At 37.8% G+C, this 23,204-nt stretch overlaps 1 protein-coding gene across 1 annotated transcript; it reads right to left on the bottom strand.

The window, feature by feature from the left end:
• Positions 1–15,438: 15,438 nt before the first annotated feature.
• LOC308685262 (uncharacterized protein) lies at positions 15,439–20,418 on the bottom strand. Its single transcript, XM_081356930.1, has 5 exons — positions 20,351–20,418; positions 18,734–18,958; positions 18,436–18,629; positions 16,850–17,041; positions 15,439–16,764 (listed from the first exon to the last, which is right to left on the bottom strand). The coding sequence occupies exons 3-5, from the start codon at positions 18,623–18,625 to the stop codon at positions 16,454–16,456; spliced, it is 693 nt and encodes a 230-aa protein (XP_081213056.1). The 5' UTR covers positions 18,626–18,629; positions 18,734–18,958; positions 20,351–20,418; the 3' UTR covers positions 15,439–16,453.
• Positions 20,419–23,204: the final 2,786 nt, after the last annotated feature.

Here is a 23,204-nt window from a genome sequence, read left to right as displayed (position 1 = left end):
ACACAATCAGACAGATTTACTTAAGTCTGCTGGCATTGTTTGTTAAAAGCAGCCCTGAAATCCCAGCCCAAGTGTGAGAGCTTTGCTCTGACCCAGAGTACAGCATTATACCATAAGTGGCATTTAGTGCCTCTGTAAAATGCATGAGACAAGCGTTAAGAAATCGATCCACGGCTGAAAACTTCATTTCTCTCCTTCCTAACACTCTCGCTCAGGGACCCACCATGTCCCTTTTTCTATCCCTCATCTTTTGTTTCATTCCCCCCCTTTGTTAAATGGACACCTCTAGGGCTGTCAATCAATTATAATAGTCATTTACTGTGCTGAAACAGGAGTTTAAGTCCGTAGAGGAGCTTGCTGGCATTTAACGGAGAGCTCGAGAGAAAGAGAGAGAGTCCAGTCTTGTGATGCACAGCCATTGACTGAAGTCGGATGAAGAGAAATTGTAATGCCAGCCATTCCCTATGAATCAGACCCTATCCTGTGTTTCAACCATGTCACTCACCGAGTACGAAGATATGCATAAACAGGCAAATAAAAACAAGGACTACTGTAGCTCAGAAGTCACATTACTCGGACTAGCAGTAGCTGTCAAACCCTTGCAGATTCACAAAACAACTGTCACGATGTGACACTCCTCTCTCATCCCATCCGCAAGAAGGCAAAACGGTCCTCTTCCCTGATCAATAAATCAACAAGGGCTTACCATAACACTCCCATGGTGAATACATGCTGGCATTTTCTCTTTTTTATCTCTCTCTCTTTTTCTTTTTCTCCCTCTCAGCTTGTGTTTGCACCCTGGGTTTCTCCAGCTATCAGCTCTGAAGTGAACTATTGAGACATGCACACACAAAAACAGCTGAGAGCATTCAGTTTGTCAGTCAGCTGGGTTGTCCTACCTTGTTTTTGAGACTCAGCTGGTGAATTCTCCCCTGGGGTCTTTCCGCATGGGGGCACAAGGGAGGCCTAGTGGGTTTCTGTGTGCGGATGTCTTCCAGGCTCTCGATTTAAGAGTGCCTGGCTGGATCTCAGTCACTTGATGCTCCTATAAAAGACTGTGTCTCTCCATAGGAAGAGAGTCCTATTTATACCTCACTATGGGGTCCCTAACCGACACATTTTAGCACCTGAGAAACATTGGAGGTCTCGGGACGGGGGTGGGGGTGATGCTAACCACATTCACACACAAACACACACACACACACACACACACTTTTACTAAGCTACCTAATGAGGGCATGCCATAGATTTCTTGTTAGTTTTTACATTATGGTAATTATAATAGGCATACATATTAACTCTAACCCTAAATTAGAATAATTTTTCCAAATCAAGACATGCCTAAAGGACAAATTGTGTAACATTTAGTAAACTTCTTGGACATTTTTTTAACAAACTATTTTAAAGTAAACCCTTATACACATATACACCAATGTGAGACATCATAGACCTAACATCTGAACAACCGTCTATAGACACTGGCAATACACAGCATAATACACAGGCAATACACAGCATAAATCATGCATTGAGACACACAAACATATATACACATTCTGCATAGTAAATGTGTCAGTACAAGGCACATGGATACAAACTAACGCATCCCCCTGCTGTTTTCCCCCGGTGCTCTCTGAAACTCATCTCCAGCAGGTGGTCCAAGCCAACATGCTGCAGCTTTGCTATTTGATCCCCCTCTATATAGAAAAACAGACACCGTTAAAACACATCAGATCAAAGGAATACATTTAAAAGAGAGCTGACAACCATCTACTCGAGGCTGACTGACTAAAATGTCCTTTATGGTATATTCAAAAGTTGGAAAAGCATAGCAAATATAGGGTATAGTCCAATTGCATTTCACAATTTCAGAATCCTGCTGAGACATGGTTATTTTTCGTTGACTTTATAAACAAATTATCCATAGTAGGGGAAACTAGGATGTCACTATAATGAGCATTAACTCTACAAGTGGGCCTTGGTGCAGTCCCATTATGATCTGTGTTGGCGTCATTAGCAAGTATGAATTAAATGGATTTATTCGTTGATAAATAAAGCAAGGGTGTATTTGCAGAAGAGTTATTATGCTGTAATTGGTCCTGTGCATTTCTGAGGCGATTCTGTCTGGACTTCTGACAGACTAGTCATTAAATAGTCACCAAGTGCCTGCAAGCATTGGGTGGCCTTTCTCATCTGAGAGTCACAAATTCTGCAAACCAAACAAAGAGAAAACATCATAAATAAACAAGAGAAAACAGCATAAATAATAGGTCATTCTACAACATGGTTGCTATTTGTAGCCTATATAAATGTATAAAAAATGACTGACTCTGTTAGTATTTACAACAACAACCATAGAACGACCCATATAATACTAAAAATAAATAATTATTTAAATTCACAATATTTGAATACCTTTAAATGGACGAACAGACAAAGAGAAAAAAAAAAAAAAACAGAGGAAATAAATAAAGCCTCATTATTGTAGGAGTAGGCTAATAAAGGGACGGAAAGTCATTTTTATGCAAAATACTTTGCTTTCGGCCAAATTTTAATAGCCAAGTCTATAAACTGAGCAAAATTAGAAAGGTCATTGAAAATGCCAATTTTTACAAGTGCTCATTCATCCTAGAGGACTTAAAGAAAAAAAAGTATTTATCACGATATGTCACATGTGTGCATGTTTATTGATATAATCTGTCATTATTTACTCACCCTCAAGTCGTTCTAAACCTGTATGACATTCTTTCTTTTGAAGAATAACCTACAATAGAGGTATTTTGCTAAATGTCCAAGCTGCTCTTTTCTATACAATGAAACTGGACTGTGATTCACACTATTAAACAAAACAAAAAAGTGAGAACAGTACATGCAATTTTTGTGTTTTAATAAAGGAAAAGTCTAATGGGTTTGGAACAACATAATTTCAGGGTGAAATTTGCACTTTAAAGCAGTAGTTAGGCCTGCCAGAGCCTTCTGTCTAACCTAAAGAACGAGACAGAAAAACAGAGAGAAACTGTAGGTCTGTTGCCATGGCGAAGCAAACAGAGCTGCAGATGTCCATCTAACAAACAAGCGGTGACCCCTAGAGATCCGCGCCTCTCCCCGCCTGCTAATTGACTTGTTATTGATAAGCCCAATGGCAGTTTGATTTATGTGAAAAATGTCTTCAGTCGACAGCCACCTGGCATTAAGCAGGGTGTTTATTCTCCACTGAATGTGTGAGTTTTAGGGGATAAGTTGTTGAGGTGTTGTTATCACCATCTGAGGGGACACCTGCATGTGGGGTCAAAGATGTTGGTGTCAACGCAGAGGGCAAAAAATCAAACTGCACACCAATCAAAAACTTTATTTGAGTGAGAAGGTGGATCATTGACACACATCTCTTAAAGATCACAAATCTTTGTTTAAACAGCTTATCGTCCACGGACATTTATGTGATGTTATGACGTCAAGCGGCCATTTTTCGTCTTTATCGTAAACACCTATCCCACAATGGCATGCAGTGCTAGGAAGTACATAGCTCCACTGCTAACAAAGCATTGTTATTATAAAATAGCATCTGTAAGCTACTTGCTTGTTTGGGGTAGGGTTGTCAAACGTAGCGGTACTGCTAGAAAAAAAAAGTTATCGGTACCAGCATTTCTGCAGTAAGCTTCTGGTAGTACCGAGTACCGGGAATATACGGTACCCGCAGATAGGCGTCGCTAGACGTGTTTGTTTGAGCGCACTCTGAGTGACAAAGGTTTCTATTAACAGCGTGTTTTTACAAGCGTTGAACATTGCAGCCAATCGCAATCATATCTGTTGAGCACATGAATGCAACAGCCAATCAGAGATACTAATAAGTAAGTTAGTCAGAATATGCTGAAATATTTACTGGTAAATTTTACTGGTATTGGTACCGACTACTAAAATGTTAGAACCATGATAACCCTAGTTTGGGGGGAAATGTTTAGCATGTCTGGCTAGTTAGCCTATAGCCCTTTCTGTTGACAAAAAAAAAAACACATATTTTGGCCATCTAAGCGTATTCTGCGTAATTTCACAATAAAAACGTAATTTCACAATAAAAACTCACAATAGTCGATAATGAAGTGCTTAGCTGTATGCAGTCTTGTGGTGATATTTGCGGACCAAGTGAATAGTCCAAAACTGAGCATCCAAAATGGCACATTTCAAAACGCACATTTCCTGTGCTAACCGAGCACTTATGCTACAACTATATTTCTCCGGGTATATCTGATTTCCTTGTTTGAAAATAGCTAAATCTAGTGGTTCTAGAAATGACACTCATTATTAAAACTCATCTTTTAATTATAAAGAGGCATAAAACCTAAAAAGCTATCATTTTAAAGTAGCTTCACAAACAATAATGCAATGCAATTAAAATATGTAAATACATCTGTGATGTTTTTCCAAAGTGGATGAGGCCCTGTTTCAAGGGGTTAAACAAATTAATTCTTCGCAGACCTTCCTTTTTCCTCTTTCCTCCATCTCTGCTTCCTTAAAGTTTATTTTGTAAATTAATATTCCAAGCAGTGGCCCCGAGTGAACAGCCATTAGTCAAAGTTAGCTGACAGAAACTCTCCCTCTCATCACCTTCCCCTGAGCTCTGCCTAATAATCATTAATGCAATTATCAGGACACACACTATTCATTACTGTCCTTCCATCCCTCTTTTTCTCTCTGTCTGTCTGCCTGATCTGAAGGGTCTCTCTCACGCCATGTAGCCGGGGCCTGGAAAAAAATAGACATGCCATTGTTTCTGTCTGGCCGTCTCTTATGCTGCCTTCAGGTTCTGTCAGGTTCTTTACTGTCACTCTACCGAAATTTAATTAACTTCCAACATTGTGCCAGTCTGTGTGTCGTATAGGCTTTTCTCATTATCCAATGATACAGAATTAGACTCAATCTACTGCAGAGAAGATGGCGTTTGTATTCCTCAAACATGTAGTAAGACCTGCATGTGTTTGCGTGTGTGCTCAGGAGATCACCAGATGCACGCTATGTACTCAAGTAAACCTTCAACGACAAACCCCGTCAGCTTGAATCCGGGACAGTCGGGTGAGAGAGAGTGGAGGGAAAGGAGCCGGGTGTCTTCAATCAAAATAACAATGCTCTTTAATTCTGATTTAATTAAATCTGCTTTTTCCCCCCCGAGTGAGGCGCAGGATCAGACAGCCGCTGGAGACTCGCAGCCCCACAAAAGTCTCTCCTCCTCTGGGTTTGTGTTTAATCATTGCTTCTTTACACTCCGTCAGAGAGCTTTTTATTCCAAACTAATGCTGGTTTACACAGCTGGCCTTCTGAAATAGAAAAGCTTAGAAAAGTGAACATTGAAACTACAGGATTTCGACTTGATCAGCACACAATGAAATGTACATGTACAGGGTCTCGACTTTGCATGCACACGAGAAACTTCTTGTGCCCTTGAGAAACTATTCACATACACAATTTCTTACATGCTTACGCAATACAATTTTGTTTTATATATACTATAAGCTATTTCCTTTGTGCGTCACTGCCATCTTACTAATAAGAAAACAAGAGCATGGATGCACATTAATTAATAGAGATCTATTTGTTCAAATTTGGCTTTCCTTATAGGGTAGTACCTCTAATACCAAGGGCTAATGTCCAATCTAACGCATCGAAAGGGGCTAATGGCACAATACGGCTGTGTGCATTGTCTTATTTGGCATGTTCAAGGGTCTATGAAAAAGAAGAGTACTGTAAAAATGTGTTCAAAATCTGGCTTTCGTAGAGGCAGTATGTCATATTTCAAGACCATAAATCTGCTTTAACGCATACTCTTTGGTGAAACCACACCGTGCGAAATGGGCGCAATAGGTGGCTCAGTGTGCATTGTCATATATGCTAAGTTTAATGGTTTCTCATGCGCACATGAAAGTCTGTATATATAAAAAAAATTATTGTTGTTGTTGCAAAGGTCCTTTTAGAGGCTCTGTAATATGGTGCTAAGAATATCATGAAAATAAAACCAAAATGCTTATAACCTGCATTTTTGCATAATGAAAAACCGCACCTTGAATTCATTCTATCCTGTTTGACAATCACTAAACAGTTGCCATAAAAACACACATTTTGTGTGATAGATTTATTTTCATTAAATTCTTAATTTTCTATTATAGAAAAAAAAAACTAAATAGGGGCAATGCAAATATTTGTTCCATACTCTGCTTTCTTTTTTCCATACTTTTCCAGACGTGGTATTATGCAAATTACGTAAATTATGTAAATTACTGATATCAAATTCCATACTTTTCTATACCTTTCCAAACCCTGTAGTGAGACCAGCAGATACACACATATATACTATATACTATATACTATATATATATATATATATATATATATATATATATATATATATATATATATATATATACACACTAAACAGCTGTCTTTGTGTTCCGGTTGTCTTGTGTGTGAGAATGAAAAGATGAAAAGAGCAGCCCTGTCTCGTCATCACAACTGAACCTCGTTTGTCCCTCCAAAGCTGATTCCGCAGGAGTGACAAACGACGTCCGCTTTCCGCGATTAAGTCTGCTTATTATTTTCCTGTCCTTTAACTAAAAGTCTATTATGAGAAATGGCAGGGCTGCTGTGGCCTTTTCAGAGGCGCTGGTGTCACACCGCAGCCATGAAGACAATAGACCCCCTGACAGCTGTTAATTCAGGGCCACCTTAAACAGTCTGATCTTTAAATCTACTCGCTCTGTAATCATACTGGAGGAAGGAGGGGTGAGGGTCCACCTGTCAGAGCACAGAACTGTGTCCAGGGCACCGCGATACGGTCAGGCAGGGCCTGAGATCGTGGCAAGTGAGCATCTGTCAAAATATATTGTTTGTTTACAGCAAGAGATGGCCGCTGGGATAGCATATGGCGGCCGCTGATGGGTACAGCGTGGCAGTCGATCAGAGACGGAGAAGCCGAGCAGATGCTGGGTGAAGGACTCAGGAATGGGCCGCTTTGTGGCACCCAAGAGGAAGATATCATTGCTCAAGCGTTGCTCAGAGTTCTCATTTATGCATCAACCTAAAAATAGAGAAATAAAAATGAGACATGCAGTAAGAGTATATAGCACTATAAAGTTAATGTATATAGCAGCTTAGGTAATTTGATCTTGAAATTTGAAATAAAAGTAGAGTTTGAGTATAAAAAAGTAGTATTTTAGTTTCCACCTCAGAGAATTAGAGAATAAAAAAGTAAGTATTAAAAGAACAAAAAAACATATAAAAGCTAATTGTGATATAAAGTTTAAAGTATAAAAATGAATACATGAACATTATAAATAAATAGGTAATTGTGAACAAGTTTAAAATATAAAAATAAAATCTGCAAATGTGACATTAAGGTAGAGTGGGGAGAAAAAAAAGTCTAAGTAATAAATAAAGTTTTAAAAAAAGATAATTACAGGCACAACTAGAAAATATAAAGTTGCAATCATGACAAAGGCGCATTTCAATCTATGATAAACAACCAAGAAGTGATTTTCCTTTCATAGGGACGCTGTCTTGGGAATGGCATTATGAGTTCAGAGGATTGATGAATCATGGCAAGTTTGTTGTGACTCCACATTGCTGACAGTGGTACAATTACTGAAGCGATGCTTCCTGTTACAACCACACTGCAAAATCAGCCACTTATTGTAATGATGGAAGGAAACAATTCTTCCCCTTTCTGTCTCCCACTTTCTTCTCTACATTTCCTGTTTCCTCTCTCGGCCCCCTGGGGAGCGCATCGTTCTAATAAAAATGGCTTTTCATTCTCTTCCACTAAGCTGATGGATGAAGGAGGAACGTGTGAGTTGTTTATTCTAAAATAGGAGACTGAAATAGATTTGATTTGTGGTAAGCAGCTTCCGAGATCAGGCCAAAGTGACACAGCTGACACAACGGCGGACGATAATCAACAGTATACACGTTTGCGTGGTTGTAGGTATGAGTATGTAATGCCAGGAGCATGTGCTGGCCATGTTGCAGCCACTCTCAGAGTCAAGTTGACATATAATCTCTGTCTACACTACTACAAATCAAATCCTTTTATTCACTATCACGGTAGACGAGATTTGTCGCTTGCCTTACCCTAGCCTGTCTGTCTGATTAGCATTGCCTGTTTGATAAAGGTCTCTAGGCCTCTGAAATGAAGCAAGTTGACAAAATTGTGTTTGGAATGAGAAACCAGCAAACAATTTTTGGTTCTTTTTTAAGGTCTGTTTTTGGTTAGCCAGGAAAGTTTTCTTAACGGAAATAGGGAGGTAGTTTTTGGTTTGTAGTACGTTATTCTAACGTTCCCTTAACGTTATTCAAACATTCCCAGAACATTCTTTTGTTTTTGGTTAGCCAGGAAAGTTTTCTTAACGGAAATAGGGAGGTAGTTTTTGGTTTGTAGTACGTTATTCTAACGTTCCCTTAACGTTATTCAAACATTCCCAGAACGTTCTTTTGTTTTTGGTTAGCCAGGAAAGTTTTCTTAACGGAAATAGGGAGGTAGTTTTTGGTTTGTAGTACGTTATTCTAACGTTCCCTTAACGTTATTCAAACATTCCCAGAACGTTCTTTTGTTTTTGGTTAGCCAGGAAAGTTTTCTTAACGGAAATAGGGAGGTAGTTTTTGGTTTGTAGTACGTTATTCTAACGTTCCTTTAACGTTATTCAAACATTCCCAGAACATTCTTTTGTTTTTGGTTAGCCAGGAAAGTTTTCTTAACGGAAATAGGGAGGTAGTTTTTGGTTTGTAGTACGTTATTCTAACGTTCCCTTAACGTTATTCAAACATTCCCAGAACATTCTTTTGTTTTTGGTTAGCCAGGAAAGTTTTCTCAACGGAAATAGGGAGGTAGTTTTTGGTTTGTAGTACGTTATTCTAACGTTCCCTTAACGTTATTCAAACATTCCCAGAACATTCTTTTGTTTTTGGTTAGCCAGGAAAGTTTTCTCAACGGAAATAGGGAGGTAGTTTTTGGTTTGTAGTACGTTATTCTAACGTTCCCTTAACGTTATTCAAACATTCCCAGAACGTTCTTTTGTTTTTGGTTAGCCAGGAAAGTTTTCTTAACGGAAATAGGGAGGTAGTTTTTGGTTTGTAGTACGTTATTCTAACGTTCCCTTAACGTTATTCAAACATTCCCAGAACATTCTTTTGTTTTTGGTTAGCCAGGAAAGTTTTCTCAACGGAAATAGGGAGGTAGTTTTTGGTTTGTAGTACGTTATTCTAACGTTCCCTTAACGTTATTCAAACATTCCCAGAACATTCTTTTGTTTTTGGTTAGCCAGGAAAGTTTTCTCAACGGAAATAGGGAGGTAGTTTTTGGTTTGTAGTACGTTATTCTAACGTTCCCTTAACGTTATTCAAACATTCCCAGAACGTTCTTTTGTTTTTGGTTAGCCAGGAAAGTTTTCTTAACGGAAATAGGGAGGTAGTTTTTGGTTTGTAGTACGTTATTCTAACGTTCCCTTAACGTTATTCAAACATTCCCAGAACATTCTTTTGTTTTTGGTTAGCCAGGAAAGTTTTCTGAACTGAAATAGAATGATAGTTTTTGGCTTGTGGAACGTTATTCTAAAGTTCACAGAACGTTCATTTATTTCCTCCCAGTCACAATCAATGTTTTTTATATGAAATTGATTTAAATTTCAGACATTAAAAATATATAAATAAATAATAATTTGACAAAGTAGGATATCATTACATTTATTTCTTAACTCTTGTACAGTTTAGCGGGACATGCTTCTTTTGGTCCGTAAACACAAGAATTTCTTGATTAGGGTTAGGGTTAGGTTCTCTTCAATAAGGGTGTCAAATCTCTCCGAAATCATATTTAATCTCATATCTATGTTAATTAGAAGTAATTATTCAATAAAGAGATAGATTAATTAATGATAGTCAGTACACCAGTAAAATGTACACGAATACTAACGTAACCTCGGTGCGTCGCTAGAAAAAGTTATAAAAAGAACGGTTCCTAGAATGTTATCATTTGGTTCTCAAAAAAAAAAAAAAAAAAAAAAAAAAACGGAAACCAAATACTAACATTAAGGGAGCAATCTGTGTTTGGTAGGTAAAAACATCAAAACCTTGCAGTCAAACAGATGTAAAACAGACGAGTGACACGTAGTACAGAGCTATACTCTCTCTTCGCTATTGAGCTGATTATCAGCAATGCACATTTCAAAACACGCCCACGTGCTCATACACTTATCCGCCGCAGATCCGCCCCACAGCGCCCACTCTCTGTCATGAAGCTGTCCTTCACAATTAGCAACAGACAATCTTGAAGTGAGCTGACTTAGAATGGAAACACGCAAAACAACTGAGAGAGTAGCTGAGGTTAGCACAAGAGTGTCAGCAATGGCACACAGCTCTGATTTATCCTGTATCCACATGCTTGTGGATGAGTCAAAATGCATACAATCTTAGCTAATCATAGCAATTACTACAACTCTATGAAATTCATAAGCCTTTGGATGTACAGTATACAGCACTGAAAAATGTATGATATGAACGCGAACGCTAGCTATGCAAGTTTGATTTCACAGTGTTATTCTAAAATGTGTCAGAACAATTTAACACAACAGAATTGCACTCTTAACAGGCTTTAGCATAAACGGCTTCGAAGCAAGCTTGATTTAGATACATTATTGCAATTCATAACACAAAAAAGTTGCATTCTAAGTGGTATAATGGGCTTTAACGTAACTGTCTGCTTTTATGCTAAGCAAACTTGATTTAGATAGGCTATAGTACATCAACAAAGTTGCATTTATAGCGGTTGTGACCTTTAGCGTAAATTGTCTACTTCTGCCAAGAAAGGTATAATTGGGGTTTAGCATCTGCCATACACTAAACAAGTTTGATTTAGCAACACACAGCATTTAGCTACGTTATAGCAATTCATAACACCACAAAGGCGCATTTTCAGCAGTGGGCTTTTTACCTCTAGCTTTCTGTCAGCTTCTACTCAAGCTTGATTTAGCAACATGAGCTTGCTTTCATGCCAAACTGCATCCCTAAAAATGTGTCATAGCAATTCATAACACAACAACGTTGTATTTTTAGTGGTATAGGGGGTATTAGCATAAACCTTTTCTTCAGTTTTTTCTACAACAGTTTCAAGAGAATGTCAATGTGAGCTAAACAGTTGAAATGTTTATAACTATAGCATCCCCAATAAGATTAGTGTTTAATTGAACTCAATTACCCTATTAAGCGCTAAGGTTTGTTAGCGCAACAACAGTACATAAATGCATACCAAACAGGGCTGCAACCTTTGCACTGAATTGAACAAAGATTTGTGTCTATATTTACGTTTAACCAGCAAGCAACACCCTGCATAACAACATGCTAAAAATCACTCATAGCATACTAACAGCTACATTAGCACCACTCACATTTTCTCCTGAAAATCTAGTTATTTGTCGAAAATAGTGAAGCCATAAGAGGAAAACATACTGTATAAGAGCTAGTCTTTCTTTTTCCTGAGACCATGTGACAATGATAGGCATGAACTTCAATTTATTGGCAAAGTTACACATTTCAGAAAGCTTTTCTGCTGTGTAAGGATGTTTCGTTCCCATCAAAAAGCCTATAAAAGAAAATACTGCCAGCACTGAAAATATGTACCAGGAAGCTGATTTAGATCCTTTTAATACAAGCAGTTGTCAGTGGACTTGCACAAAGGTTTTACACAAATCCTTAATCAGCATTTTTAGGTAGAAATGTCTTCGGTATCGACCTTTACTCGCTCATCAAAACACAAAGTCAAAAACAAAACAAAAAGTCACATTTCTTTAAAACTCTCACGATTACTGTTAGCTATAGTGTTTGCTAGAGCAATCATAGCTATCATTGCTAACTTCCAACAGTAACCGTTCACTTGTGCAGCGATACGGACATAAATGATACTTTAAATCATGTAGCTATTCGAAAAGAGGTGTGCCAATACTTACTGATCAGACTTACATGCTAAAATATAAGCAAGTAACATACATTTTAACACATTAGCAACTACTGTACCTAGCATTGTGACAGTCTTGCTACTCGCATTTTCTCATCAAGTTCACATTTGTAAACAGATTGCCAGCGTAACTATTGTTTTAATTATTGTAAATAACTATTAGCTAAAAGTGTATGCATTAGCACCTAAGCTACTCTATTCCCCTGATGATAAAAAATCCAGGTGACAGATTGAGGGCTGTAAGGTATTGAGATTTGGTTTTGTTGGTGGAATAGCTCAATCCCAAAGCTCTTCCCCTGGTTCCCCACTTCCAGATAAAAAAGCTTTAGTGTGCTAAAAAGAAACGAGTATGATCAATAACAGCTGTTAGTGGTGTAGATGATCAGCCTGACACCTTACATAAGACAAGTCATAAAAATGATCAATGTAGGGGCCAGTCTCACAGGCATAGATTGATTTCAAGTCTAAAGCTAGACAAGATTAACCATTAGCAAGGACACGAAGTGGAAAAACTAGCCTCATCTTGCACACAATCTGTTAAGAAAGACAAGAGAGGAGGTTAAAGGGGATTTTTGCAAAGTGAATTGTACTTCAAAGTCCATCTTAGCAAGGGAACAAGGACCTGCTGGGAGACAGGTAGTCAAATATAATCCAAATTTAAGGTGACACTCGATGGATTTTATCCTATTTTACACTCATCTCCTCTGTCATATCAGGTTTTCCCTCTTTCCATCTCTCATCACACCATTTTTTTATACCAATTTATCTAGAATCGGTGGTCTCTCTCTTGTTGTTTGACTCTTTGTGGTTAAAGCTGAAAGCATGCCTGGTAAACCATTAAAATAAAAAATTAAATAAAAAGTCCAATTACACCAGGCTGAAAACATTTTATAAAAAGCTAATGAATATTTATTATTTATTATATTCCAGAATAATGAATACTGTCTGGTTTTTAGGTGACATTTTGTCCAAATGTGCTCGTCTGAACAGATGAAGCAGTCCACAGGTGTAGGCACACTTTTTTCTCTTTCGCTACTCATACACGTACAAGCAAACAACCTCTCTGCATGAAATAACCTTCTTGATTTCATTATTCTTCAAATAGGAAGAAATGAGACATGGAATTGGTATCTTTTCACAAGACACGTTACAACACTGTCACCAAATGGCGATGTCATATAATTACACCTGTTTCGAGCACAGAGTAGAGAAAATAAACACACACACACACACATGCAGAGGGAGAGAGAAAGCACTGAAAATCTGATTAAGGTCGGCTCGCCTTGGCAGCCTGTGTCTTTATTTATTTATCTCAGTAAACACACGCTCACTTTATTCTGGGAATGTGAAGCGTAGCATAATTAGCTGAACATGGCTCCCTAATTGGGCTTTAATTGATATGAAGAGTGTCGCCAGGGCTGAGGCCTTGCGTAGCAACACATGCTGAGCAAGTGGGCGTGGCCTAACTGCCAATCAATCCCACTGGCACGGCTGATGAGGAGCCATTAAAATGGCCGCCTCCAACCAATTACTGAGTGAGGTTCAGTTTACAAGCAGAACACAGGTATTATAATTGTGGATAAATGTTTATAAAACTAGAATGATTCTAATAATACTATCAATATACTGCAATCACTCGGTTTAATTGAACTAATTTCTGCAAAGCACCATAGTTAGCAATTTGCTGCAGTCCATTTAAAGTCAGATCTGAGATAGCCTATTCCTACTTGAAATCTCAGAATAACGATATAGAAATAAACTCAATGGCATATTGCTTGCACTTATTTTGCAGGAGTTAGATTACTAACAGAGAAGCTCATTAACTGTGTTTTACATGCCCATCTTTGCAAATGTTTGCTAAATAGCTTTTATCATAGCAGATAGGTAAAATATGTCCTTATATTAATGTTTTATCCATTTGAAACTGATTGATCATGAAAACAGGGAGCCATATATTGAGCCATATGATTTTGAAGAGCAGGCCTGAAAAGTAAAAGGGATTTGTGAAAAAGAGAATCAGCTAAAGAGAAAAAAAATAATAAAAAGTTTCAAAAATGTAAGTTTTAAATAATAGCAACGTTGAAGGAAACTAAAAAAAAAACAACATGATTTGTGCATTACTTCACCACTTGTCCAAATTGGAAATTCTGATTTACGAGTTAAATGGAACACAGTAATATTACTACTGTAAAACAATGGCTATGTCTCAACTAGCACACTTCCCTTAATACAAAGCAAGCAAGATCAGAATTAGTGTGTTAGTATGCCAAAGGCACCATTTCCAACAGTATGTATGCTTTTTTAATCAATTATTTATTTCCCACAACATCTCTTGCATTGACATTGAGGAGTTGTGACAGTTCTATAGAGTGTTTAAAAACAGCAACATATGCTGCATATGTAGGCTACAGTTGAACTAGGCTACTAACACTAACATGGAAATGAAAACAGTATGTGTCAGAAATAATAAAATATCATTTTATGACATTGTCGTATGTAGCCTACCAATAAAGTGAATACAAAGTCTTTGCAGGGAACAAGGACCAAATACCAAATTACCACAGTATTTTTGTAGTAGGCTAACTACTGTAGGAAATTTGGCTGTCCTGTTATAAGGGTAATCAGAAGTTAATTTTGAACAGTAGACCATGCCCTGCCCCTGACCAACGGGGGACACTTAAGGCCAGGCTAAAGTTAGCAGTCTTTTAAGTGGAAAAAGAGGTGCCAGCCTGGGAACAAACGATCATAAATAACACTCAAAAGCGTAGCCTACACCGCAGAAAAAGAGCACACCTGCTTGTCAGCATTGTGGACAGCGAGTTCCTCTGCTCTGACAGTTGCACTGCACTGAAATTCTCCTCAAACGAGCATTTAAGTGGCTTCTTGCATCCAGAACACACACAGCACACCAACCGTCGATGTCAACCGGTGTGCTCTCAATCTCCCGGCGTTACAACCTTCAAGGACACTCGAGTTGTGTTCTGACTGAGGGTCAATTAATCGCTTTCCTGATAGTAAAAATAAAATAAAAATTCTGTTGATTTAATAAGCACTTTGTTAAGCACTTCTAAAAGGACGGAACCGCATTTTAATTAGAGCCGTACCTGATTAATGCACAATTAACACAGCCAGTTCATTCATCTCGACGTGGTGGGATCAGAATGTAAACACAAATAAAATAAAATAAAAATCAGAAATTTTGCTTTAATAACTAACTGAACTAAATTAGTTTAGGTTGATTCACTAAAATTAGCCTACTAAAAACAAGCAGAAATAAATTCAAGCTAAATTAAAATAAAATTTATATTTATATAAAATATAGCAAAAATAATATAACAAAAAGAATTTAAATACACGTATTTACGTATTTAAATACAAAATATAACCGCTTCTAATTGTCTCAGATGTTTGACCCCACCACCAGACAGACGGACAGATGGACACTGACTCAACTTAATGTATTCATTTCATTTATTAAAAAAAAAAAAGTACAAAAAGATTAGTTTATATAGACATGATGCTCTTTGTACTATCACCAGTAGAGAGCACTGTTGACACTTTTTTAAAAAAAAAAAAAGATCAACTCTAGCACCATCAAGTAGTGTTGAATTCTGCATTAGCACCTGGGAGTCCCTCACATTAAGTGTTAGCAGTATAAAAGTGCTTTGAGACTATTTGAATCAGGATATTCTGTAAAACTGTAGAAAACTCTGGAATAAAAAAAAAAATCACAACTGCCAAATTAGATAGAACAAAAGGTGGATCTTTAAAGTGTGTCTTGTTAGAAGAACATTTATAATTCTTACGGTTTTTCAAATGTTTCAGTAATGAAATTAGTTATTCAGAATGTTTATTATCAGGTATCAAGGAATGTGTTTGAGGTGACCATAACAGTACACTGCTTGAATGATTCCCATCGCAATCTATTTCAGCCATTACGCTGATAAATTATTGCTAAGCATCACTTTAATATAGGTTTGCAAAAACAAATTTAGTGTTTTTTTTTTTTTTTAAGATAACTGACATTTAATTATTTGTACATGCATACATACTTTATGTTAGATGCTTAAAATGCATTTAAACTCATGCATTTAAGTTGACCTCCCTAGAAAAAATAATTCGCTCATTGACAACAACAGGCGACTATGAAAAGTTATGGAGAAATAATCGTTTGAAGATCCTTTCAACTTTATGTTTCACACTTAGATCGTGAACTCTAAATGAGTAAAAACCACATTTCGGGGCATCCTCGTCCAAGTACAGCTGTGAAATCACTGCCAAAGCCGGCACAGAACCTTAATATATCCTGTAGCTTTGTGTCCCATATCCTGGAGAACAGTTACAGGTTTCTTATCCTGGTCCTTGACACCTGTTTTGAGACATTATGCTCTGCTCATATATTTGGCTACAAGACCAACGAGATGAGAGTCTCTTCTCTTGTGCATTTCCTTGCTACCTCTTTCCTCTTGTTCAAGGCATTGACATGTACCTCCTGAAGTCAGGATGAGACTTGTGCTGTGAATGAGGGCAACCTTCACTAAGCGATCGTGCGTGTGCAAGTTCTGGGGCCTTCCACCACATATCGGTGGACTTTATTAGCTCCGGCAGAATGTCAGGAACCACAAACTTCTCCGCCAGGAAGACTACAGGCAACACAGCCAATAGCAAACTCCAACCCACCACTCCCAGCCAATAGGACAGTCCAAGTCGAGTGATGTCATCCCTGATCTCACCAATATGTTGATGGGTGAAAAGCGCCCAGCTGAGAAAAAAGAAAAATCCTGTGGGGAGGAAAAAGAAAATGGGGAGAAGGTTAAAACATGTCCATTACATTGCAAAAAGAAAGCTAAATATGGAGGTACTGACCTGTAGGTACTAGCGTGAGCATTAGCAGGGTGGTCGGGTCAAGCGCCTGGCCTGCCATCAGCAGTGAGCGAGTGTTGGAATAGGAGCGCACCGTCTGAGACGTCCAGCACAGGCCGAACATGAGACACAGCACTCCAGAGCTCACAGACATCAGGAAAGCGACCACAGCAAACACTCTCTCAGCCTCCAGAGCTGTTGAAACCAGACCAAAACACCTTTAATATTCAAGAATATTATATACAGCGAATGTGGTTTGGTATAACCTGCTCACTAGGGCCCAAGGAAGGGGGTACCTCTATTAACACTGAATTTAAGTGATGACCCTGTCCAGAAACTAAACAGTTATTGAGTTTAGACTAGAGTTAAATTATTTTATGATGATGATTCTACACTGAATGGACCCTAAGTATATAAATTACCTAATTAATTCTATACAAAAAAGACAACATTACATACAATCATTTATATATAAACGCACATACACATTTATATTATGTAATGTTAATGCAACATATATCTTAGTCTAACATATGTATATATATATATATATATATATATATATATATATATATATATATATATATATATATATATATATATATATATATATATATATATATATATATATATATATATATATATATATATATATATACACACACACATATATATACACACACACACATATACATATATATATATATATATATATATATATATATATATATATATATATATATATATATATATATATATATATAAAATACTATCCCTTTAAGAACATCCAGCATGAAACCATGACAAGTAATTTCAGTTTGAGTGCTCTTGAAGAACATCACATTATGAAACTATTTAAAACTGAACTGATCTGTCATAACGTCATCCTTTTCATTTGTCTTGTTATGAAGAAGAAATGAACTGAGGGGAAAACCAGACAGGCTACAACTAATAAAACATGCAAATATTTTGAGTTCAGCATCTCATAGCCTGTCTGCTGCAGCCCACCGAAGTGTAGAAACCCCACCAACACAAAACCATATCATTACTTTACATCAACGTTGGAATTTTCAGAAAAATTCAGGAGATGTTTTCACAATTCCTCTCATTTGGCTGCTCTGTACTTCTCAGCAGGTCAAAACTTGCAAAAAATGCCACAATTCCACTAAAGCTTTCAGCTCCCATGATCAGACCGTATGGTATTTTTAGACTCAAAAAAGCAATGCTAGCAAAGGACTAAAAAAGTAAGATACAACAGGAATGCATTATTAATAACGTATCTTTTATAGAAGCCACATGAATGCAAGTTTCTAAGACCCAAAGCAGTTTTATAAAATGAATGTAGGCCACATGAGGGCTACTGAAATGTTTCTGTCCCCCACGTGTATTTAGACAGGTCAAAGCCAAGTTAAAGAGCTTCGGAGGCGTCATGAACATATGGTTTTAGAAGGAGCACTAGTAGCAGTCATGATTCACTTCTTTCCCAATGCAAGATAAAATATGACTAGAAATATATATATATATTGAATGACACTTCTGAATAGCTTTCATTCCCGAAGGTATGTGAGAAAAGCAGACACATCACACACCTTTAGTAATGTCCTCGGTGGACCAGCTGTTGTCCGGTGTGGTCTCATTCTCTGAGGACCACAGACCCCTGTCATCCAGCCATTGAGGTGTCCAGATCGCATAGCTGATACACAAACAGCCCATCAAGCCAAGACATGATTCAATAAATCGAAAACGACTCCTCGAGTCCACCAGTTCTGGTCCTTGCATTGCTCTGATAATTAAAAACAAATAATGGTTAAACCTAATATTAACTGAACAAAGTTGATATTTAGGCTGGAAACAATACAGTTGTTAATCGCTGATGGGTTTCCTTACCTTGACTGGCTGTGAAGTCTTTATGAATTCAAATGATTTGATTCCACACAGTACAATGACAGTGACTGTTCACGTTCAAATATCAAATGAGTCAGAGGCGCAGAAACATGAGATTTAAGAGGATGTACAGATACGTTCTCACTTCCCCCTCACGATGCTGTAATATGAGACTGTAAAGATTTCCCTCTGCCTACAGTGGAGACCCACTCGCAATGGAAACTCCCCCTTGCATAAACATACACAAAAACACAGGGCTTTCTGGGGGAATTTAACCACTCGCGTTATGAAACCGTTACAGAAACCCCTGTGAGTCAGTGAGGTTTGGAAAGTGAAAATGATATTTTATAAATCAGTCCACAGTGCTCAGAGAAGAATGTGTAGCCTATATTTGACTATACTTGCATCAAACATCGAGAACTGGATTATAAGAAACATACTATCACAAACTATATAACATACACACACATATATACTGTGTATGTGTATATATATATATATATATATATATATATATATATATATATATATATATATATATACTGTGTGTGTGTGTGTGTGTGTGTATATATATATATATATATATATATACATATATACTGTGTATGTGTGTGTGTGTGTGTGTGTGTATATATATATATATATATATATATATATTAGGGGTGTAACGATACACCAATGCCACGGTTCGGTTCATATCACGGTTTTGGAGCCACGGTTCGGTTCATATCACGGTTTTGGAGCCACGGTTCGGTTCGGTTCGGTTCTGTTTGCTGTGGGGGCAGGGTTCATGGCAGGGCACAACCAGCAATAATAACACTAGATTCACTTTTAACTTAATAAAAACAACAACAACAATAATTTAACTTAACTTTATTCATTTTATACATTGGCTTCATGTTTTCTTTAGAGCAGTTAGCACACCTGAGTTAACTAAAATGAAATAGCCTAAATGTCTCCACTGACTAGTCAGAAATAAACTGCACACCTGTGTAGGGTTGCCAACTTCAGAAAAGTAAAATGCGGGACAATTGTGGTTCTTTATAGGAAAATGAGGGACACTCAAAATATTTACTGTATCGCACAATGTACATAATTTCAGTGTCTGCAAACTGTAGTTAAGTATAGGCTATGTTTAAAAGGTTATCAGACAAACACATTTGTATTGCTTAACCTATTTATGTTCAATCTAATTCTAAAAATAATTTTAATGTCATACAAAAAAATATATGTCACATTACAAACAAACCACCATTCAAAATAACCGCATTTATCTGAAATGGAAAGCTTTTTTAACATTATACATAGGCCTACAGTTCAAAAGTTTGAGGTTAAGATTATTTTTTGGGGAAAGTAATTAAAGAAAGTAATTGCCTACTTTTATTCAGCAAGGATGCATTACATTAATCAAAAGTGACAGTACATTTATAGTGTTATAGTGGACAAAACCGTTTTAAACAAATAATAATCAGAAATGTTTTGTGAGCATATTATTCCCTCAGGTAGATTACATATTTTCTTGCGTGGCTGGATGTTGGACTCGTGAACAATAATCACGTTGTTTGCATTCGCCAAAAGTGATTTGCCGAAATCAAAACGTGGACAGTGAAAGGAAATTACCGTTAGCGCGAGACGAGTCCGGCTTGAAGCGGAAGCGGCCAGACGGCAAAGGATTATGTTCGCAAATCAAACAATGATTAAAAAAAGCTGTGATATGTCATCATATTGGATGATGACAGGTGTCGGTGATCATTCTCAAGATTCGTGATCAGCACTGCTGCTGTTGCTGCTGTATCAATATCAGTCAGTGGTTGTGACCGCAGGGTCTTCAATCACAATATGCCGTGGCGCGGAGTTGCCATCCTGAAGTGCGTATGTAAACTCCCGAGCGTGATCGATCACCCAAATCACGTGACATGCACTTTATTTAGTAAATAATATTATAATAATAATATTTATTAAAACTACAGCTCTTATTAGTTGTTAAAAGTGTACTCATTAATTACTATTTAATCAAATGTCAAGGAAGAAAAAATAGTTTTGTGACAAAGTGAAGTGAGAGTTGGGCAGCAGGGGGCGGGGCGCGTTCGGTTCGACATGAGAGTATCGCGGTTCGAACCGTGGCTGTTGTATCGCGGTTTTTCGGTTCGGTTCGAATATCGTTACACCCCACTGTGTATGTGTATGTGTATATATATATACTGTGTATGTGTATATATATATATATATATATATATATATATATATATATATATATATATATATACACATACACAGTATATATGTGTGTGTATGTTATATAGTTTGTGATAGTATGTTTCTTATAATCCAGTTCTCGATGTTTGATGCAAGTATAGTCAAATATAGGCTACACATTCTTCTCTGAGCACTGTGGATATATATATATATATATATATATATATATATACACTGTGTATGTGTATATATATATACTGTGTATGTGTATATATATATATATATATATATATATATATATATATATATATATATATATATATACACTGCTCAAAAAAATAAAGGGAACACTTAAACAACACAATGTAACTCCAAGTCAGTCACACTTCTGTGAAATCAAACAGTCTACTTAGGAAGCAACACTGATTGACAATCAATTTCACATGCTATTGTGCAAATGGAATAGACAATAGGTGGAAATTATAGGCAATTAGCAAGACACCCCCAATAAAGGAGTGGTTCTGCAGGTGGTGACCACAGACCTCTTCTCAGTTCCTATGCTTCCTGGCTGATGTTTTGGTCACTTTTGAATGCTGGCGGTGCTTTCACTCTAGTGGTAGCATGAGACGGAGTCTACAACCCACACAAGTGGCTCAGGTAGTGCAGCTCATCCAGGATGGCACATCAATGCGAGCTGTGGCAAGAAGGTTTGCTGTGTCTGTCAGCGTAGTGCCCAGAGCATGGAGGCGCTACCAGGAGACAGGCCAGTACATCAGGAGACATGGAGGAGGCCATAGGAGGGCAACAACCCAGCAGCAGGACCGCTACTTCTGCCTTTGTGCAAGGAGGAACACTGCCAGAGCCCTGCAAAATGACCTCCAGCAGGCCACAAATGTGCATGTGTCTGCTCAAACGGTCAGAATCAGACTTCATGAGGGTGGTATGAGGGCCCGACGTCCACAGGTGGGGGTTGTGCTTACAGCCCAACACCGTGCAGGACGTTTGGCATTTGCCATAGAACACCAAAATTGGCAAATTCGCCACTGGCGCCCTGTGCTCTTCACAGATGTTGCAGGCAGCAGAACGTTCTCCACGGCGTCTCCAGACTCTGTCACGTCTGTCACATGTGCTCAGTGTGAACCTGCTTTCATCTGTGAAGAGCACAGGGCGCCAGTGGCGAATTTGCCAATCTTGGTGTTCTCTGGCAAATGCCAAACGTCCTGCACGGTGTTGGGCTGTAAGCACAACCCCCACCTGTGGACGTCGGGCCCTCATACCACCCTCATGAAGTCTGATTCTGACCGTTTGAGCAGACACATGCACATTTGTGGCCTGCTGGAGGTCATTTTGCAGGGCTCTGGCAGTGTTCCTCCTTGCACAAAGGCAGAAGTAGCGGTCCTGCTGCTGGGTTGTTGCCCTCCTATGGCCTTCTCCATGTCTCCTGATGTACTGGCCTGTCTCCTGGTAGCGCCTCCATGCTCTGGGCACTACGCTGACAGACACAGCAAACCTTCTTGCCACAGCTCACATTGATGTGCCATCCTGGATGAGCTGCACTACCTGAGCCACTTGTGTGGGTTGTAGACTCCGTCTCATGCTACCACTAGAGTGAAAGCACCGCCAGCATTCAAAAGTGACCAAAACATCAGCCAGGAAGCATAGGAACTGAGAAGAGGTCTGTGGTCACCACCTGCAGAACCACTCCTTTATTGGGGGTGTCTTGCTAATTGCCTATAATTTCACCCTGTTGTCTATTCCATTTGCACAATAGCATGTAAAATTGATTGTCAATCAGTGTTGCTTCCTAAGTGGACAGTTTGATTTCACAGAAGTGTGACTGACATTGTGTTGTTTAAGTGTTCCCTTTATTTTTTTGAGCAGTGTATATACACACACACTACTGGTCAAAAGTTTTAGATCGGTAAGATTTTTAATGTTTTTAAAAGAAGTCTCTTCTGCTCACCAAGGCTGCATTAATATGATAAAAAAAACAATAAAAAAAATATATGAAATATGACAATTTAAAATGTAATTTATTCCTCAGACAAAAGCTGAATTTTCATCAGACATTACTCCAGTCTTCAGTGTCACATGATCCTTCAGAAATCATTCTAATATGCTGATTTTATGCTCAAAAAACATTCATTATTATTATCAGTGTTGAAAACAGTTGTGTACAATTTTTTTTTTCAAAATTCTTTGATGAATAGAAAGTTCAAAAGAACAACATTTATTTAAAATAGAATATTTTCTAACATTATAAATGTCTTTACTGTAA

This window comes from Scardinius erythrophthalmus (assembly GCF_964197995.2).
Source record: "Scardinius erythrophthalmus genome assembly, chromosome: 24".
NCBI classification, from domain to species: Eukaryota; Metazoa; Chordata; class Actinopteri; order Cypriniformes; family Leuciscidae; genus Scardinius; species Scardinius erythrophthalmus.
This window is presented reverse-complemented; position numbering and strand designations above follow the sequence as displayed.